The sequence below is a fragment of the Sturnus vulgaris genome, chromosome 9 (genome assembly GCF_052056855.1).
Source record: "Sturnus vulgaris isolate bStuVul1 chromosome 9, bStuVul1.hap1, whole genome shotgun sequence".
Classification (NCBI taxonomy): Eukaryota; Metazoa; Chordata; class Aves; order Passeriformes; family Sturnidae; genus Sturnus; species Sturnus vulgaris.
This window is the reverse complement of record NC_142251.1, coordinates 17,442,058-17,459,314: the sequence shown is the minus strand read 5'-3', so window position 1 is coordinate 17,459,314 and position 17,257 is coordinate 17,442,058. Positions and strand designations below refer to the sequence as shown.

The 17,257-nt window shown below is 40.5% G+C and overlaps 2 protein-coding genes and 1 non-coding gene across 3 annotated transcripts in view; 2 read left to right on the top strand and 1 right to left on the bottom strand.

Annotated features, from left to right (window-relative positions):
• Positions 1-100: 100 nt before the first annotated feature.
• Positions 101-8,241, top strand: DNTTIP2 (deoxynucleotidyltransferase terminal interacting protein 2). The gene is made up of 7 exons (XM_014884383.2): positions 101-254; positions 928-2,666; positions 4,164-4,296; positions 4,969-5,064; positions 5,424-5,588; positions 6,740-6,849; positions 8,089-8,241. The coding sequence occupies exons 1-7, from the start codon at positions 135-137 to the stop codon at positions 8,180-8,182; spliced, it is 2,457 nt and encodes an 818-aa protein (XP_014739869.2). The 5' UTR covers positions 101-134; the 3' UTR covers positions 8,183-8,241.
• Positions 8,242-11,081: 2,840 nt separating this feature from the next.
• The window catches only part of BCAR3 (BCAR3 adaptor protein, NSP family member), a 92,757-nt gene continuing 86,581 nt past the window's right edge, over positions 11,082-17,257 (top strand). Inside the window, exon 1 of the mRNA XM_088169980.1 lies at positions 11,082-11,507. The gene's annotated coding sequence lies outside the window, so the exon portion shown is untranslated. The remainder of the gene's footprint in view (positions 11,508-17,257) is intronic.
• TRNAR-UCU (transfer RNA arginine (anticodon UCU)) lies at positions 11,610-11,695 on the bottom strand. Its single transcript is given in 2 exon segments — positions 11,610-11,645; positions 11,659-11,695. It is a non-coding gene; the product is annotated as a tRNA-Arg (tRNA).

The following is a 17,257-nucleotide window of genomic DNA, read 5'->3' as shown; positions in this document are numbered from 1 at the left end:
GGGGCCGGGCAGAGCGGGCGGGGCCGCCCCGGAACCTTTTTAGCTGCGCGGGGCCCGGAAGGGCGGGCGGCAGGAAGGAAGGAAGGAAGGCGGGCAGGGAGGAAGGGGCGGGGGCAGCGCCGTGCGGTGGCAACATGGTGAGCACCAGGCGAGCGGCGGCGGCGCGGCGCCGGGAGCAGGGGGCGCGGAGAGGCGGCGGCAGCAGCCCCGGCGGTCCCGATGCCGATCCCGGTGCCGATCCCGGTGCGGCGGAGGTGAGTGGAGCCGGGAGCGGGGCGGGCGGGCGGTGCAGCCTCCGCTCGGAGCGCGGGTGGGTGCGCGGCCGCGGAGCCCGGAGAGGCGCTGTCTGCCCCGTGCCGCAGCCGGCCCTGCGACAGCGGAGCGGCCGCCCGAGGTCGTTGGGCCATTTAGCGCTGGCAGGTAAAGACAGGCTTTTTCATTTGCATGACAGATTTTATGGTATTTCTCTGCCACTTAAAATAATACTTAGCAGATCATTCCTAGTTTCCTTGAGAGGCCAGTTTGTTCGTAGACCTAAAATTTATTTTGGACACCATTTTGGGGGCACATTTTGAGAGTTGATAGTATTTCCTGGTTTATAGTTGAGGAAATCTTTGAATATTTCTGAACATTTTTTCTGGACTTGCTTCCTCTGATAACTTGGCAGAACTTTTTAGAATTAGGAGATATTCATTTCTATTTCTTAAAGGATGTGTGTGTTTCTTCTGTCCTGACCAAAGTACAGTAGAGAGATAAGCAAGGGATAGTTTCTTAAGACTTCTCTCACATAGACAGGGCTGCACAGAGACATGTAATATGTTGTCAGTTTAGCTAGATCTGTTTAAAAAGATCCTTAGTGATTTTTATAGCATTCTTTTAATGTAGTTATTCTGTCAATACCATACCCTTTTTTTACTCCTTTTCTAGATGGAATCTGCTGAAATTAGTACTCCCGTGACTAGGAGGATGACTAGAAGACCTAAATCAGTTCGTAAGGCAGAGGTGATTCAGGAATGTCAGTTTGAAGAGTTGGAACATGCAGAAATGAAATCAGATGTCAGTGATAGCTCAGAGATGCAGATCACTAGGAATGAGAACACAGCTGTTCAGTCGGCACAGTCAGTTGCTGAACCACAAGCTGATGGTGATGTGTCAGAAGCAGAATCAAACTGCTCTTCTGTGTCTGGTTTCCAGACACCTTTGTATGTAAGAATAACACGAAGGCGACAAATTGTAATTCCTTATCAGCCGGATTCTGTTGACAAAAAAAGACATGTCAATACAGCTTTTGTAAATAAGTTAAGCAGGATTCTGGATGAAGATGATGTCTCTGAAGCTGAGTCTTGTTCCTCTGCTGTTTCTGGTGTCCAGATGCTTAATGTTCCAACAAGTACAAAGAGCAGACAAAGTAAAAAAAAATTGCAGCCAGATAGAGTTTGTGAAGCCCAGAGTGAAGATACTTCTGATGCAGAATTATGTTGCCTAAGTTCTCATGTGGAACCATCTGTCACTACCAAACGAATTACTAGGAGCATGCAAATGAAATCACAAGCAGAAAATACTAAGCAGACTGAGAAAAAAGATAGATTTGTGTCAGAAGATGAGAATTTAATTGAGGACACTATTAAATCTGAGTCCATAATAATTTCTGATTCTAGACCTACTGCAGAACTTGTCAGTGACACAAAAGATGCTTCCACCCTCATTGACAGTAATGAAAAGTCCAGTTCACCTAAAAGCAAGTGTGTTTCCAATTGTGCTAATGCAACCCAGAGTGAAGACACGAAAGAAGAGATTTTAAATGATGTGACATCCGGTCTTACAAAAGCAAAACAAAGCGACCCTAAATCACCTGTGAAAAAACCAAAAGAAGTTACACAGTCTGTTGAGATAGACCATTCAGAAGCAATATCTGGCCAAATACAAGAAGATGACAGTAAAATACTTGCGAGGGAGGGGAAATTAGAGCATGTGGCTGTTTCTTTGACTGACTGCGTGAGTCCCAAACAGTTTCTAGAATCCCAAGGACAACTAACACCAAATGAAAGTAAAAAAATTCCAGAATGTGAAAGAGCAGATACTGAGGCAGATGCACAGCAGTCTTCCCCATGTGATGATAAATTAAGGAAGAGTAAGGGAGCTAGTTCAGTGAGCAGCCCATTAAAAGACGTGGCTGTTGCACAGAAAACTGAAAGCATTGGTAAAAGCAGGATGCTCAAGATTGGTGCAAACAGTGGTGACAACCAAAAAGAAGAATATGAGGTATCCCACAGCAATGAAAAAACAAGCAGTGATAATGACTCTGTTGTATTGTTTCTGAGCAACAGTGACGGTGATGACTCTGTAAATAGTGATGTGGCAGTCATAGACACAATTGATGAGAATCTGTGTTATAAAAAGTCAGATGAGAGAACTCCTTCCCTCAAAAAATCTTTAAAAAGTGGTCCAATGCATGTCGAAGGTCTTTTTGTAATTGATACTGAGCCTGGCATGAGTTCCAGCCAAAATTATTATCTGGATGATGTAGACCAAGACAGTGATGCTGAAAGTAAGCATGAAGGAGGTGAAAAAGATGAAGAATCAGACTTGGAAGAGGATGAAGAGGAATTGATAGATGAAGATGAAAAAGATGAAGATGATGATCTGTTGAAAAATAAGGTTGATGTGTAAGTATCTCGCTAGAAATAGCTAAAGAATCTGCATTTAAGCATATGCACATTAGAATATGCACATTAAGTGCAGAATAAATAAGGGAGTAGTCTCGTCACATGTGTCATGTTGCTGCAGAAAATGATGTTGCACATGTTATAAAATATGAATACGGTCCATAGATTTAGGTTTTGGGATTTTTTTCAGTTTTGAATATAGTAGGAACAGAACTCTGAATTTTTTTTGCATCTACAGCTTAAAAAAACAATGTGAAACTATTAAACTGCTCAGGCTGACTGAATTGGTTATTCAGGTCACAGTTTTGTTTAGTTTTTTTTTCTTTTTCCAGTAGGAATGTAGATAACAAAAGGTCCAGTAAGTTCCTTACACATTGCCTGATCAGATCATGCTTTTTAAACAGTTGCATGTAATTTTATGTGTCAGTTCTTGCTGTGCTGTGGATGGTGACACTTCAGGTGAAACCTAGCGTGGAATCAGAATAATTTAAGTGGAGTAATAATGCTTGAATTCTTGTAGTCTAGCTGCTGCCAAAATCCCTTCTTATGTTTAAAGCATAATGCTCATTTAGGTTGGATAAATAAGTCTTAATCTAGTAAAAACCTTCAGGTAGGCCAGAAGTCTTAGCTAAGAAAACTTAGGCAAGCATTCAGCGTGAAGGCATTATACAGGTTCACTCACAGTTTGATAGAAACTTGTTAAAGGGCTTGTATTAATAAGCATTCGAGTACAGTAAATACCGGTTGTACCTCTTTAGGTATTACCATCTTTTCTCCATTGTAGTTTAGCGCTTTTAAACATTTTTGTCATGAAAACAGCCACTGCACATGGTTTGTGGATACATTCCTTTGGCTGCCTGAATGAAGCAGTGAGACAAATGTGAACATACTAGCTTTGAAATTTCCTAGAACCATCAGGGCTCTGAGCCATTGACCACGACCCTCTTGATGCAACCATCCCACCACTTTCTTATCCAAGTTCAATGACTTCGTTCCTAGTAAGGTTATACAGACAAGGACAAACATTCCTACAAGGAATTTCAGTTTCTTCATGCTTCTTATTAAGAGTTATAGTATTTTTACTACCAATATGTTTGGGTTTTTTTCTCTTTAGCTAGCAAGCTTGTCAGTATATAGAAGGATGCTGGTCATGAGTTCTTCTGGCAAGGTTAAGCAAATTTAAGAATTCAATTATACAGGAGATAATAACATCTAAGATAAGAGTCCAGCATTAGAGTTAATGTGAAAGATTTGTGGAAGTGATTCCACAGATATTTTTTAATAGTAAGTCTTATTTCATATAATGACATGAATCCCCCTGTACCTGTCATTTCAAAATTACATAATCTAGATAAAAAGACTTAAAATCATTGCAGAACTGAACCTAATTGGGAAGAATAATAAAAATATTTTTCTGTTCATCTTCCTCAGAGGACAGTAGAAGGTTTAGCTGTATGCATGTTACAATGTTCTAATAATTAACTATTTCTCCTTTAGTTTACATCTTTCCAGTAGCATAGACCCTGGTTTGAATATCAAGAAGCTTGGAGGTTTATATATCAGTTTTGATGCAAAAAATCAGAAGCCTAGATCGAGTGTAATTGAACCACTGAAGAAGAAGAAGGACCAGGTAACGTGTTTACAATGATTCAGTTATCTGTGACTATACTAACACGAAGATGTTAATCTAAGAAGGCTGCTTTGTTTGATTTTAAAGAAGTATCCTTTTCATGGTTCATTGAGAACTTAGATTCTTTTTGACCGAAATGTGGTTTTACATTTGGTTTTAATGGTCAAAGTTTAAATATACCTGACTTTTCAGAAAGTGAAAAACAGTACGAATTCTAGCATTACGTTGTGAAATAAACCCAAGTTGATTATACCACCTGGAGTTTTGCCTAATGATACACAAGCTTAAGGTCTGCTGACAAGATACTTAGTCCATAACCAGAATGAATTTCAGTAGATAAAAGTCTGTACCCTAGTACGGACTTCGATTTTTTTCACGAGCACGCTTTGAAGTAAAGGGAATGTGTTCTATTTGTTGAGACTCTTTTCTTTGGCTAATCCATGATAGTGCTCTTTACTGCAGAGGATTTGCTGTCTCACTTCCTCCAGAGCAAGTCAGCTGCTTTCTGTTGTTGTCCAGTGTTCTATTTTGAAGATCTTTACTGCTCCTGTATTGCATTAGAATGATTGCTTAGATTCTGCATGGTTCCTTCAGTAGGTTCTGTAACTACAGTTAGGCAGTAAAATTTGTATCAGTGAGATGGTTTTCTAATGTTCAAAAAAATTCTTACAGCTCTTGCAGAAGAGTGTAATAACTCCAGACTTTGAAAGAAAGGAATGTGTCCCACCCTACAGGGAATCACTTCGCCAGCTAAAGAAGCAGCGCAGGGTAAGTGAAGAGCTGGTAATGCCTCAAATACTGAAACAAGCTGCAGTAGAAAGCTGCGTGCTAGGTCTCTGTGGAGGTGGAGTGATGAGCTGCAGTTTGGTGTCATCTTGGAGCTGTCCTGTGAACAGCCATCCTTTCAGTCACCAGAACAGTGAAGTGAATGGTTATATGGTCAGCACAAATCTGTCATTGATGCAGTGCTGGTAATCTCCTTTATAATAGTGGTCATAAAACATATGTTTTAGGGGTAGACATTTACATTCTAAATGCTTTATTTGTCTTTTGTAGGGAGGAGTTCCCTTTTCTGTCTCATCCAAGTTACTGAATGTAAATTCATTGTTCTTGGTATTGCATCCTAGGCAGAGCGAGAGAAAACAACAGGTGATGGCTGGTTTGGTATGAAAGCCCCAGAAATTACAAGTGAACTGAAAAATGATCTCAAAGTTTTGAAGATGAGAGCTTCTTTGGACCCTAAGCATTTCTATAAGAAAAATGATAGAGATGGTCTCCCCAAGTACTTCCAGGTAAGGAAGCAGCAGAAGGTGACATTGTACTGCTGAAGTTTTGAACTGCTGTTTAGGGATACCTAATAATGCCTATTTTATAGGTAGCTTCTACGTTCATTTAATTTCATACTTTAATACTTAAGTGTTTTGATTATTTGGCAGGAGTTTGCAACTATTTAACTTTGTGTTACATGTGTATATATGCTGTTGATGTTTTTAGCTTTGGCTGATCTCATAGAAGTGAACAAATATCATACTGAATCCGTATTTTGAACCCCTGGAGGACTAGATTTTCACTACTTTTTTGGAGTACTGGTCTTTCTAGAAAAGTGTGTAGAAAATAATTGGCTTTTGTTTTCTTCCTAAGTAATACAATTTAAATGAGACAGCTACCTTTGTGATAAGCTGAAATTTTTGGTGCTTGTAGCTCTGAGCTTTGAAATGGTTTGCATCAATAAAGAAATTGCTATAGAAGCTACAGAAATACGCCTCCAGAAACTCTGAATAGTTAGCATGCTTGAGGAAATGTTTTCATTTCTCAAAATATTACCATTTCACACTGAAGTGTCAAGGGTGTTGTATGTTTTGAAATTAGAGAAACTTAGACTGAAGTGTTTCACAGAGTTAGATCCACACAGGTTTATTTTTACTGCATGGAATGCATTTACTGTGTGTATCTTTACTGCTACCCTGAACTATGAGAGCTGACTGACATGCTGGTTGGAAAAAATGTGATGCATTTCAGGATGAAGCCCTTGTATTAAGTTAGCTGCTATGGAGTCATCTAGCAAAACCATCAGGATGAGAGACAGGAAGAGGTTTAAGGTGGTCATAAAGGTTTCTTTTCCCTTAAGTTTAAAATGTTTAAAAGTTAAGAACTGGATTTCATTTATGAATTGAAGTGTTGATACAGCAGTCCAGCACTGAAAATTGTACAGTCTTAAAGCTCAGCCCTTCCTCTCTGCACTATGCAAGGAGACCAAAAGGGACTCTGCATACAAACATGACTTATTTATTTTGGTATTTTGCACTTTTATTAAGCAGCTGTCATTCTGTCTGCTCTGTAGGTGTCTTCACACTTGTTGCTGGGGATTAAAAAAAAAAGGTAAAATAATCAATATCTTGCTGTTCATGTACAGTAAGAATAAGTTTTCGTTTTTGTTTCCTAGGTTGGAACTGTAGTTGATTCTCCCATAGACTTTTACCACAGCCGAATCCCTAAGAAACAGAGGAAGAGAACAATTGTGGAAGAGCTGCTTGCAGATTCAGAGTTCAGAAGGTATTTAAAAGTAGTTTTGTAATTCTAATATCCCATGTAAAAGAGGAGTATTTTTAAATCTGTAGCCTTTTTTTTGGTTTTATTCAGCTTGTAGGGTGGTTTTTTATACTACAAAGAAGTTTTTAGTCTTTTAGCACTTCCATAGTACTGCCATTTAGAAGATCTAAGGAATCTTTATCCAAGGGGATAATTAGACTGAGATAATGTGTATTTCATCTTCATTAAGGGGTTTTATCCAGCTTTGATCATCACTATTGGCAGCCACTCTTACAGAGTGATTATTTTTTCTTGGCATAACTGGCAGAAAAGAGCAGCGTGTAATTCTGTGACTGTTGATATTATTTCATTTTATAAATACATCAGTCTGCCACTGTCCTGGGAATCAAAATTGTGCTAGAAGACTTACTTGAAGATTATGATTGGATTAAGTAATATCTGCATAGCCTACAATTTTTGGAGTAGATCATTTAATTGGTCCATTTTGGTCTTGGTTATTACATGATGGTAATCTGCACTTCACATAATGACACGTTTTCTTTGAAGTAGTGCATGATTTGGGATTATAGAGTTAATTTTGTCAGACTTGTAAATTTAACTGCAATGTTGGGAAGGCAAGTTACTGTATCTATTTCTTAAGTAGTTTTCTGGTTTGACCTGATTTATTAGGCGTTTATTAAAAAGTAGTTTTAAAAATTAATATATTTGAAATTTGATCAGTTAATTAATGCTAATTAAGGGCTTTAATCATATACTGCAGCATTAGTGTAGGTATTTGTCAGACTTTGGTGCTGCCTTTAAAGCCTCAGCACATTCAGCAACTAGCCTGCTCGTTGGTTAGTGTTCACATCATCTCAGTTTTCCATCTGGTGTAGAGAAATGTTTATTATCTTGAGTGTGGTGAGAAGGCACTATAAAAGTGGGTGTAATTTCTTCACGGCATTGTGGAGATTGAGCAGTAGCAGTGTTTAAGCAAACTGTCCAAAATGTGCCTGCATGTGCAATGAAGACCCCCCACACCAAAATTAATTAAAAATTCAATAGAATTTACTTCCAAAGCAAATTTACCTGCATTTATCATTGATCCCCTTTACTTATGCATAAGTGTATAATCAAAGAATCTGCTTTGGAAAACATGAGAAAACTCAGTTTGGCAAATAATGTGTATAGAGTACTGTTCATGTTACCTTCTCCTGAACTTTGGTTTGCCATGCTTAAAAGTAAATTATCTATTTTGTTCAGATATAATAAAAAGAAGTATCAGGAGATCATGAGTGAAAAAGCAGCTTTTGCAGCAGGGAAGAGGAATCGGAAGAAGAAGAAATTTCACAATTAAGAATTGAAGAAAAATACCAAGCTGGAACAACTTAATTGTTATAAAATTTTCTTACAGAATGCTTTGGTTGTGGTGTTTTGTTTGTTTTTTTCTTTTAAGATTGCAGGTCATGTGCAAATTGAGGTTTGGGGAAACTTTTGCCATAAGAATTTGCTAGGAAACTTTAGCAAACTACCAGGTTATCTCAAATTAATTTAGATTTTAAAATTACTATTTATTTTAATTAGTATTTATGTAAAGAGATAATGATATGAAAGCTTACTATTAAATCTTGAGTACAAAATTCAGCTTCACAGATTGTGGTCTTTTCAGGCTTCAGACTTCACATCAGTTAATTAATAAATTCAGTTTAAAGTTATATGTGTAATTCATCTTGGCACATACTGTGTGCCAGAATATATTTTTCCATGACTTATCAGAGGTGCTGCTGGCCAAAACTGTAATGGAATGTATTGAAAAGTAGTTTGGTCGTGAAGGGTTTATTTCAACACTGACCATAATAGTATAGAGAATATCCTGGAATTCAGTGCCTACACATATACTTTTATACTTACGTGTGTATATATATTTATATATATATATATTATTTAGAAGATACAAATTACATATTATTTAATAGATAAGTAATAAGTAATATATGTGTAAAATTTTAGCCATATTTTGCTTTTACTAATTTTTTTACCATTTTATTATTGTCCAATGATATTTTTGAAAATAACTTAATACTGTCATCCGTTATCTAGGGTGTGGTATACAGATTGTGTCTGTTAGCTGACCTGGAATAGCTCAAGGTGAGCAAACAGAGTGAGTCTGGAAGGCTTCTACTGCCAGAGATGGATGTATGTCCAATGCCTCTGTAGGACCAGGGATGTCATCAGCTCAGTTCCCCTTCAGTGACAGTTCACAGTCTTTTGTGATTGTCAGAACTGCTGTGGTATTTGATTGTTTTTTAATAACCTGGTTATTTTATTGCTGTTACAATTAGTGTAACTTAGTTACTGTCCTGAGATAGCAGAAAAGATGGATAATAGAAGAAATTAAACTGGCACTACATTGTCCTAGGTGGATTGGGTGATTAGGATGTAGAAGTCACTATCAGAGAACCAGTGGTTGGTTGTTTCCTTACCACAAGAGCACTGAATTTTAAAGGTTGTAGATCTTAAGCAAGAAGTGCTTAACTATGATCTTGATTAATGTTTAACCATCAAGTTTTCTACTGAGAAATAGTTTTTTTAAGGATTAGTTATTTCTGCTGAAATGAGCATCGTGGTATATATATCGTGGTATAATATATATTGACCAACATCTGAAGCTTGAAAGAAATTTTCCTCAGATCCTTTGGCGTGTTTTTTATCATTCCAAAGTTGGCCATAATATTTTACTACCAGGAACAGAGGAATCTAGAGTTCTTAAAAAGTCTTCACTGCCTGAAGATGAATGGTGTCAAAGTGAATTCATTGGGAAATATTAAACAAATACAAGTAGAACCACCTGTCCCCGGGTCTCAGTTAATATGCACAGACTGTTTTACTGCAATGATATTTATGCCAACATCTCAATTGCCAGTAAATTATTAAAAAGCCAATAAAAATAACTATGGTGTCTTGTTCTCCAGCTGAGACATGGAAACACAAATTAATCCTGTACACTGAGAAGAAAACAAGGCACAACAGTAGTTGTCATTCTGTTGCATCCTGGGGTGTTCAAGTGCAACCTTGGAGAAGCAGTATGCAAGTCTAAGAGACTTCAAAAGAGAAATGCAAGCTGTGGTGTTTCACAGCAAGCAACAACTCTGTGCCTGTTGCTCAGGCTGCTCCATAACTACAGAAATTACTTCATGTGCAGCACAGCTAGGAAGGGATGTGGTTTGTCTTCTTTCCCTTCCTTTGATTGTTCTAATCCCTTCTGTTTTGTCCCACCTCGTGCCCAGCGAGTGCCCATGTTCTCTTGGGGTGAGATGTGCTGAGGGTGGCACTTGCAGGTGGTGTTGGCTTTGCCAGTCCCCTTAGCCTGAGCTGGTGCCTCAGCCTCGGTCAGGTGACAGAGCACCTTTCCTGAACCACCAGTTTACATTAAACCACACACAGATGGGCTTTGAAACTGACATTAAATTTAGGGTACTGGAGAGATTAAAACCCAAATGCACCATGTGATTGCCTGTGGTTATATATTATTTCTCTGAAAACACATAAAAACTTCCGTGAAGCTTTGCCTATCAATTACAAGTAGTATTTTCTTTTAATGGCAGAAATATTTGTGCTAATTTATAATTCTGCCTTTACTGACTCTGGTTAATGTGCCTGATGGTGTGTTTCATTTACAGATTTTCCTTTATTGCTTTTAAATAAGCATTATTACAGTTGGAAAGTTACACCTACAGGGTTAAAAATAATTCATTAAGAAATCTCCACAAATTTAGTAATTCAGGAATGAGATTAGTAATGAGGAATCAGATTAATTTATTCAATTCTGAGCAAAATCAAGGTGGTTTGTTTATTGCTGCTGTTTTGTTTTACCAGTTAATTTGACTGCTGTAATTAAAATGGCTCTTCGTCTTCTATCTGTCGGTAAGTCAGAAAAGATGGTCTTAATTCGAGTATTTTGTTGGCTGCACTTTATGGGCTTGTTTCGTTACTTGAAAGTAACCAGAAATGTATCACGGTAATCCATCGTAACTAAAGTACCGCCAGAAAAGACAAAGTCTTGGTTTTTCAAGTAAAATTACTTTCCGCACTCTGTCCTGCAAGCGTAGCGGCCCCATGGGGCTGGTGGTCGGTTCTGACCGCTCTGGTGGAGCTCGGGCTGGGGGAGCAGGAGCAGAGAGCGCCGGGCCCGGGAGGAGGAGGAGAGCAGAGCCCTTCTCCCGGTGCCCGAGAGCTCTGGAGCCGGGAGATGAAGGAGAGCAGAGCCCTTCTCCCGGTGCCCGAGAGCTCTGGAGCTGGGAGATGAAGGAGAGCAGAGCCCTTCTCCCGGTGCCTGAGGGCTCTGGAGCCGGGAGGAGAAGGAGAGCAGAGCCCTTCTCCCGGTGCCCGAGAGCTCTGGAGCCGGGAGGAGAAGGAGAGCAGAGCCCTTCTCCCGGTGCCTGAGGGCTCTGGAGCCGGGAGGAGGAGGAGAGCAGAGCCCTTCTCCTGCTGCTCCGCCTTCTCGCTGGCGGTGAGGAAGCTTCGTGTTCTCGGGCCGAGCGGACACGGCAGTTTCGGGCGATGGCGGCTGTCGCCGGCCGCTTCCAGCGTTCCCCAGACCGCCAGGCACGGCGGAAGGCGGGCCCGGAGAGCCTCGCTGACGGGAGAAGAAGTATGGCGTACCGGATACCTGCGGCGGTGAGGTAAGGGACGGGAGAGCGCGGGGGAAAGATTTCCGCCCGTAAGGCGTAGGGGGCGGGGGAAATTTATTAAAAAAAAACAAAAAGCAAAGAAAAGAGAAGACACGACTCCGCCGGGACTCGAACCCGGAACCTTTGAATCCCTTCAACCCTCTAGAAGTCCAATGCGCTATCCATTGCGCCACGGAGCCACCTGTTGGAATCTTCACGCACCGTCTATAGAGCCTGCGCGTGCCGTCACGCGTTAGTCCTGAATGCTTCGGCTTTTTTCTTTCTTTTCCTCAAGTTTATTTTTCTTAACCAGCGTGAATAGAGTTGTCGTACACGCTGCTGCGCAAACGAATCTCGCGGCAGCCCCCGCGTGCTGCTTGAGTGCTGCCCACGGCCCGGGTGGGGCCCGCGGCTTCCTGTGCAGCGCTGGCCACAGGGCTCCGACCTCATTTCTTACGGAAGACCGACTTCATCAGTGATCAGCATAAAATATTTGTTCTTATCCCACTCTGACGTTTCCATTATTGATCCTTATGCTCGAGGGACATAATTATAATCCGCAATTGCCTTGTATTGAGGAACTCTTCCTCCAGACATCTGTAAATGCTCCGCCCTCCCCCGTGGATTCGGAAAGAGATTTTTTCCATAAAAGCTGTAATTCTAGTCTGAAACAAGTCCGCGATGCTAATTTTTAAAATCGTGAATGGGCATAACAGGAACCCCAAGAAACAAGAGTATGAGGTTATTCTTTCTTTACCCTTGCCCTCAAGTATATTGCAAGCAGAGCCTGTGGCCTGCCCGGGGGGGCTGCCGGCATCGGCCCGAGGAGGGCCCCGGGCGGTGAGGCCTGTGCACTAAAACTTTGTGAAAATCTCCTGCTGCACTTAATCATCATTTAAAAGTACAGGTCTCCGTAAGAGTGGGAAAAAGCATGTAAATAAGCACCCTAAAATCTGAGAAACAAGGAAGCAAATCACACTGGTGTACAATAAACTGACTGGGATACACAATGCCCGAGGTATTGCATCCGGGGCCGAGATAGCGAGTGTAATGAATAACCGAGGTGACTCAGGCACTCCGGCCGTGTGTTCTGTGATTCCCAGCAGTGAGCCAGAGCTCTTGAGCTGCCTGATGACTGAATAGCTTCGGCAATGCTGCTCAGAAAAGGAGGTTGCTGAAAGGGTTCTGCAGTTACAGCAAGTACCAGATTGGAGGTACAACCCCCAAGCAGACAGACTATTGTTGTGCCAGAACATTTGTAAGCAAACCAAGAACCACTAAGCTGTACAAGATTCAGAGCAGGTCTGGTTGAATTTGTAAGCTCTGGGTTTTGCCACAATTGTTCTGTTACGGACAGAACTCCTCATAGTGCTCCTGGTAAAGGAATGCAGTCTGGAAAACTTGACTCCTCAAAGCCCTGTACTGCAGAAAAGAAACAGAAGTCTTGTTTATAAGAACTGAGTTGATCTTCAGAATAAGAAGCTTACATTTATGCTTGTGCAATTCAAATAAACCTCTGGTAAGTAACTAATAATCACTGTAAACATTTGTAGTTTGTGGACACCTGGGCATGTTCATTTTGGGTTGCAGTGAGTGTTGGTGCCTCACCAGAGTGATCTGGCAGTATTGGCATCTTTGGACAGCATGGCACTAAGTGGCTGCAGATGGTGAAGAACCATTCTTTTCTGTCCCAAGACTGGTTCTGAGACTGCAAGAGTGAAAAATTGTGACATTCACATGATTGTTACTTCCTCTCATATTTTGTTGTGGATAGTTGGTTTATAAAGGTGGATAAAGGCTAGTTCCATTCATGCAGGAGAACTGACTAGGGAAACGTTTGGAATTTTCCCAGAAATGTTTCAAAATATTCAAGTAGCTTTGCTTTTTTATTCTGTAAATGCAGTCCTGGTGCAAAGTCCACTTTTGCGTTTGGACAGCAGATGGAGCTACTGCATGAGAAACAGGGCGGCCCACGGGTCATGAATTTACGAAACGCGGTCATAACTAAAAACGGCCCATCTGATTAACCTGGCACGTGGACCCAGATCAGTCCTTTGGACTTTCCCTCTTCTGGGACTGTCTGAAGTCCTCTTCTGTTGCAAATATGAGCAGCAGATGCTTTCTTATTCCACGTGGTGCTGTGCAAGCCAGTTATCTGCAAGGTAACTTGAAAAAATTTAGATTAAACTTCCTCTGGAAATCCTTTATTATTATGTATTTTGCTTCTCACTTCACTTCTCTCAAAAGTGAATGGCAAAAGGTAACAGAACTTACACAGATAACTCAGCTTCTTTTCCATAAGTTTTCTTCCTCCTGTGAATGGGGTTACCAAACGCTCCTGGGTGACAGAATTCTCCTGTCCCCTGCTTACTCAGTTGCTTCCTCAGCTCAGTTACTTGGTTCTTTGTTTTGTAAGAACAAAGCAGTCGTATTGTCCAGATGATCTTGAGACATTGATTTGTGCTGCCTCTGCAGCACAGCCTGTTTTTCGTTAGAAACCCAACAACAAGGATACAGATCTGGGCTTAGGGCTTCCAAAATGATTGGGAGGAGTAGGAATGTTTCTTTAGCAAACTTGCTAAGGTACAGTACTTTGAGATTATTAATATATTAATTTTGCTCATCATCAAGTATGCAGGTTAAAAAAAAGAATTTGAATGTACAATGAGAAGGTAATGAAGCAATTAAAACCCCCTTACCTTCTCCCACACTGTTTAGATGCAGTGTTTGTTTTCTGTCCTCGCCCACGTGCTCTGGGAGCCATGCGTGGTGTTTAGGCAGTGGTGCAGTGCAGTCATCTGGTTCCATGCAGGAATGTTTTTTGAAGCCAAAACACTGGGTTAACTTCTGCTTTCATTTGAGTCCTTCTGAATCTGAAGTAACAAAACCAAACGGGAGTTTTTTCAAGGCTATATTGATGTTAGCAAGAATATAATTTGGCCTGGAGTGCTTTGCTTTTTGTAATGGACAGAGTTGGCACAATGCTCATGTTAACAGAGTAAACTGGTAATTTTTGCCAGCCTTTCTTTTGAAGATGTCCCTGGTTAATAAATCCAGGCCTTAAGTGTCGTCACTGCTTTTCTTTCAGAGGAAAAAAAACTTTCTACTCTGTGTCAAAAGATACCTTTTCTGATTAGGGAAAGAAATGGCTGCAGACTTTTGTCTATTTGGTGAGAGATGTCAGTATCATGGGATTCACTGCTCTTTAAATGTCCCAGAGTGTGGCATTAGGACCGTGTGGACTATTCTTCTTGATAGCTAAAAGTTTTTGTGGGGTCACAATGTCTTATCACTGCTTGGATCATCACTGGGTGCTAGATGTGTCCCTAAGATTGGATGTGTGTAGTCAGTGCCATTTCTGGAAGGATCTTGCCAAGCATGTTCTAAAGGGATGGAAAGCTTTCATTCTTAATTACATTTTGCTTTTCACCCAGTTATGAATATGAGTGACTGACTCAGTATTCCATCTAATACTGACTGATGTAATCACAGAAACAATTCTATTTTAAAATCGTGTCCTTTTGTCACTGCTGTAATTATAAATATTGCCCATCTATTGATTGAAAATCTACCCCTGAATTATAAATACACTCTTCTCCTGACCCCAACAAGTTTTTACTAAATCTGTTCAAATGCATGTTGATTTTACCATACTGGAAATTTTCAGCAGAATTATCCCTCTGTGGATTTCCAAACTAGTAAATGTAGATTGTATTTTAAAGGTTTAATTGTAAATTTGCTTTATCTACTTGAATATTCACTTCATGTAACTGGATCAGAATTTGTTAATTTGATTTTTGTAGCTAAGGTCATTGTGCAATATGAAGTAATCGTCTGGATGGCAGAATTCCCAAATTCTAACCCTGGGTATGTCTTGGCCCTAAAGCATAGGGAGGCAAGATGTTCACATTTTCTTGTGGGGTGATTTCCAGCTGCAGGATTTTAGCTCCATAATATTTCTATGAAATTGACAACTCTTCAGTCAGTATCCATAGCCTTAACTGTTTGAGCATATTCTGCACCTTTCTCACTCCTATTCTTTTACTCCAAGTGTGAAGGAAGTGTGACTGAACACCAGACTCTGCACAGGCACAGTTGTGCAGAGAAGATGCTCAGCAGCTCACACACACAGTGGACAAGGAAGATCATCAAGCACCTCTAGTACAAAGGAGTTACCTGTGGATTCTCTGTCTCCCAGAACAAAAAGATTTCACTAAAAGGACATCACTGCTGTCTTAGGCCTCTTGTATCCCTGCATGTTATCTGCCAAAAGGGAAACAAAGCTCTTCCAATATCACAAGTTACAGAAAGATCAGAGTGACTTCTTGTGAAAATGGGTATTCTTTTGTACACAGGTAAAAATCTGAAATTATTTCTAGTAAGAGAAGACCTCAGGGCTTTTTTTCTGATATAATTGCTACTAGAGTGTATATCAGGGATGCACAGGAGCTAAGGTGCTAACTGAGGAAAAGGAGCTGTGACAAGAGGTCAGTAGGCTTTGTACCATCAGGGAAAAAGGAGAGATCAACAGAAATCAGATGGAGAGCACTGTTACTTTTGACTCCTTCTCTGCCTGCAGAAGTGCAATCACAGAACAAATGAGGTGCCCTGGGAAAAGGTGAGGATGAACAAGGACCATTGGGAAGGCATCAGAGGCAGCTGAACCTCAGTCAAACATCAACAAGAAGAGTAAAAGGCAGCTGATAGGTACTGGAGATTCCCGTCTGTGGGGAATGGAGACATTCATCTGCTACTCTGATGTTTTGGGATGTTTGCTGAGTGCCAGGATCCAGGATACTGCAGAGAAACTGTCAAGGCTTGTCTGGTCCTTTAACTTTTGCTCCTTGCTGAGCCTGCCTGGGTACCAAGGACACATCAGGAGGGACATGAAGCTGTGGGACTGAGGGTGAAGGACAAGGGCCCAGGTCCTTTCAGTGAACAGAAGAGGCTGGGATAGGAAAGAAGACATCTTGAGGAAGGGTTATTGTGATCTAAAGAGAAGTGATGATGCAGGGTCAGTGAAGAGGGGTCCTTAAGATAGTGGAAGATCTCACTCTTCCTCTGTGAAAGCAGTGGAGCTGGGGGCCTATCCTAAGTGCCAGTACATAAATGCTTGCAGTATGGGAAAAAGCAGAAGGAATTTGAAGTTGTGCACAGTTGGAAAACTTCTATTAGAAATAGAAGAGCAGTTACCTGAAATGTATACTTTAGTTATTAGCTATTATCTTAGTAATTTCTAACCTTTTAAAATTCAATTTGATGGTATCAAATGGTTTTGAAAAAGAAGATTGATTGCAGATTCCAGTTGTAGGTAAACTGACTCATGGTTAAGTGACTTGGTCAAATGTGTCTGCCAGTCCCTAGCAGAACCAGCTCAGCTCTGACTTAACTATCTGGAGTTCTACTCCAATCTTCTTTTTCTTATTTTCCATCCATAAAGTTGTATAATGAGTGTGATTATGTAATGCAGTTGGACTACTATTTTCAGAACTATAGATCTGCCAAATTTATTGCTAGTTACAATAGCCTCATTATTTGACCCAAAATTACCATCTTGTACTGGCCAAGTTAATTGTACTGGCTAATTTGTATTACAGCTGGAAGACTTAATTTACCATGTGTTGAAGATGTATGAAAGGAAAGTGAAAATAGTTCATACACCAAGTACATTAAAATTTGTTCTTGAGAGTCTTTGTTAAAATGACTGTCGATAGGCAGCTGCATCTTACACTGTTAAGCTCTAATATAGAATATTAGTTTGA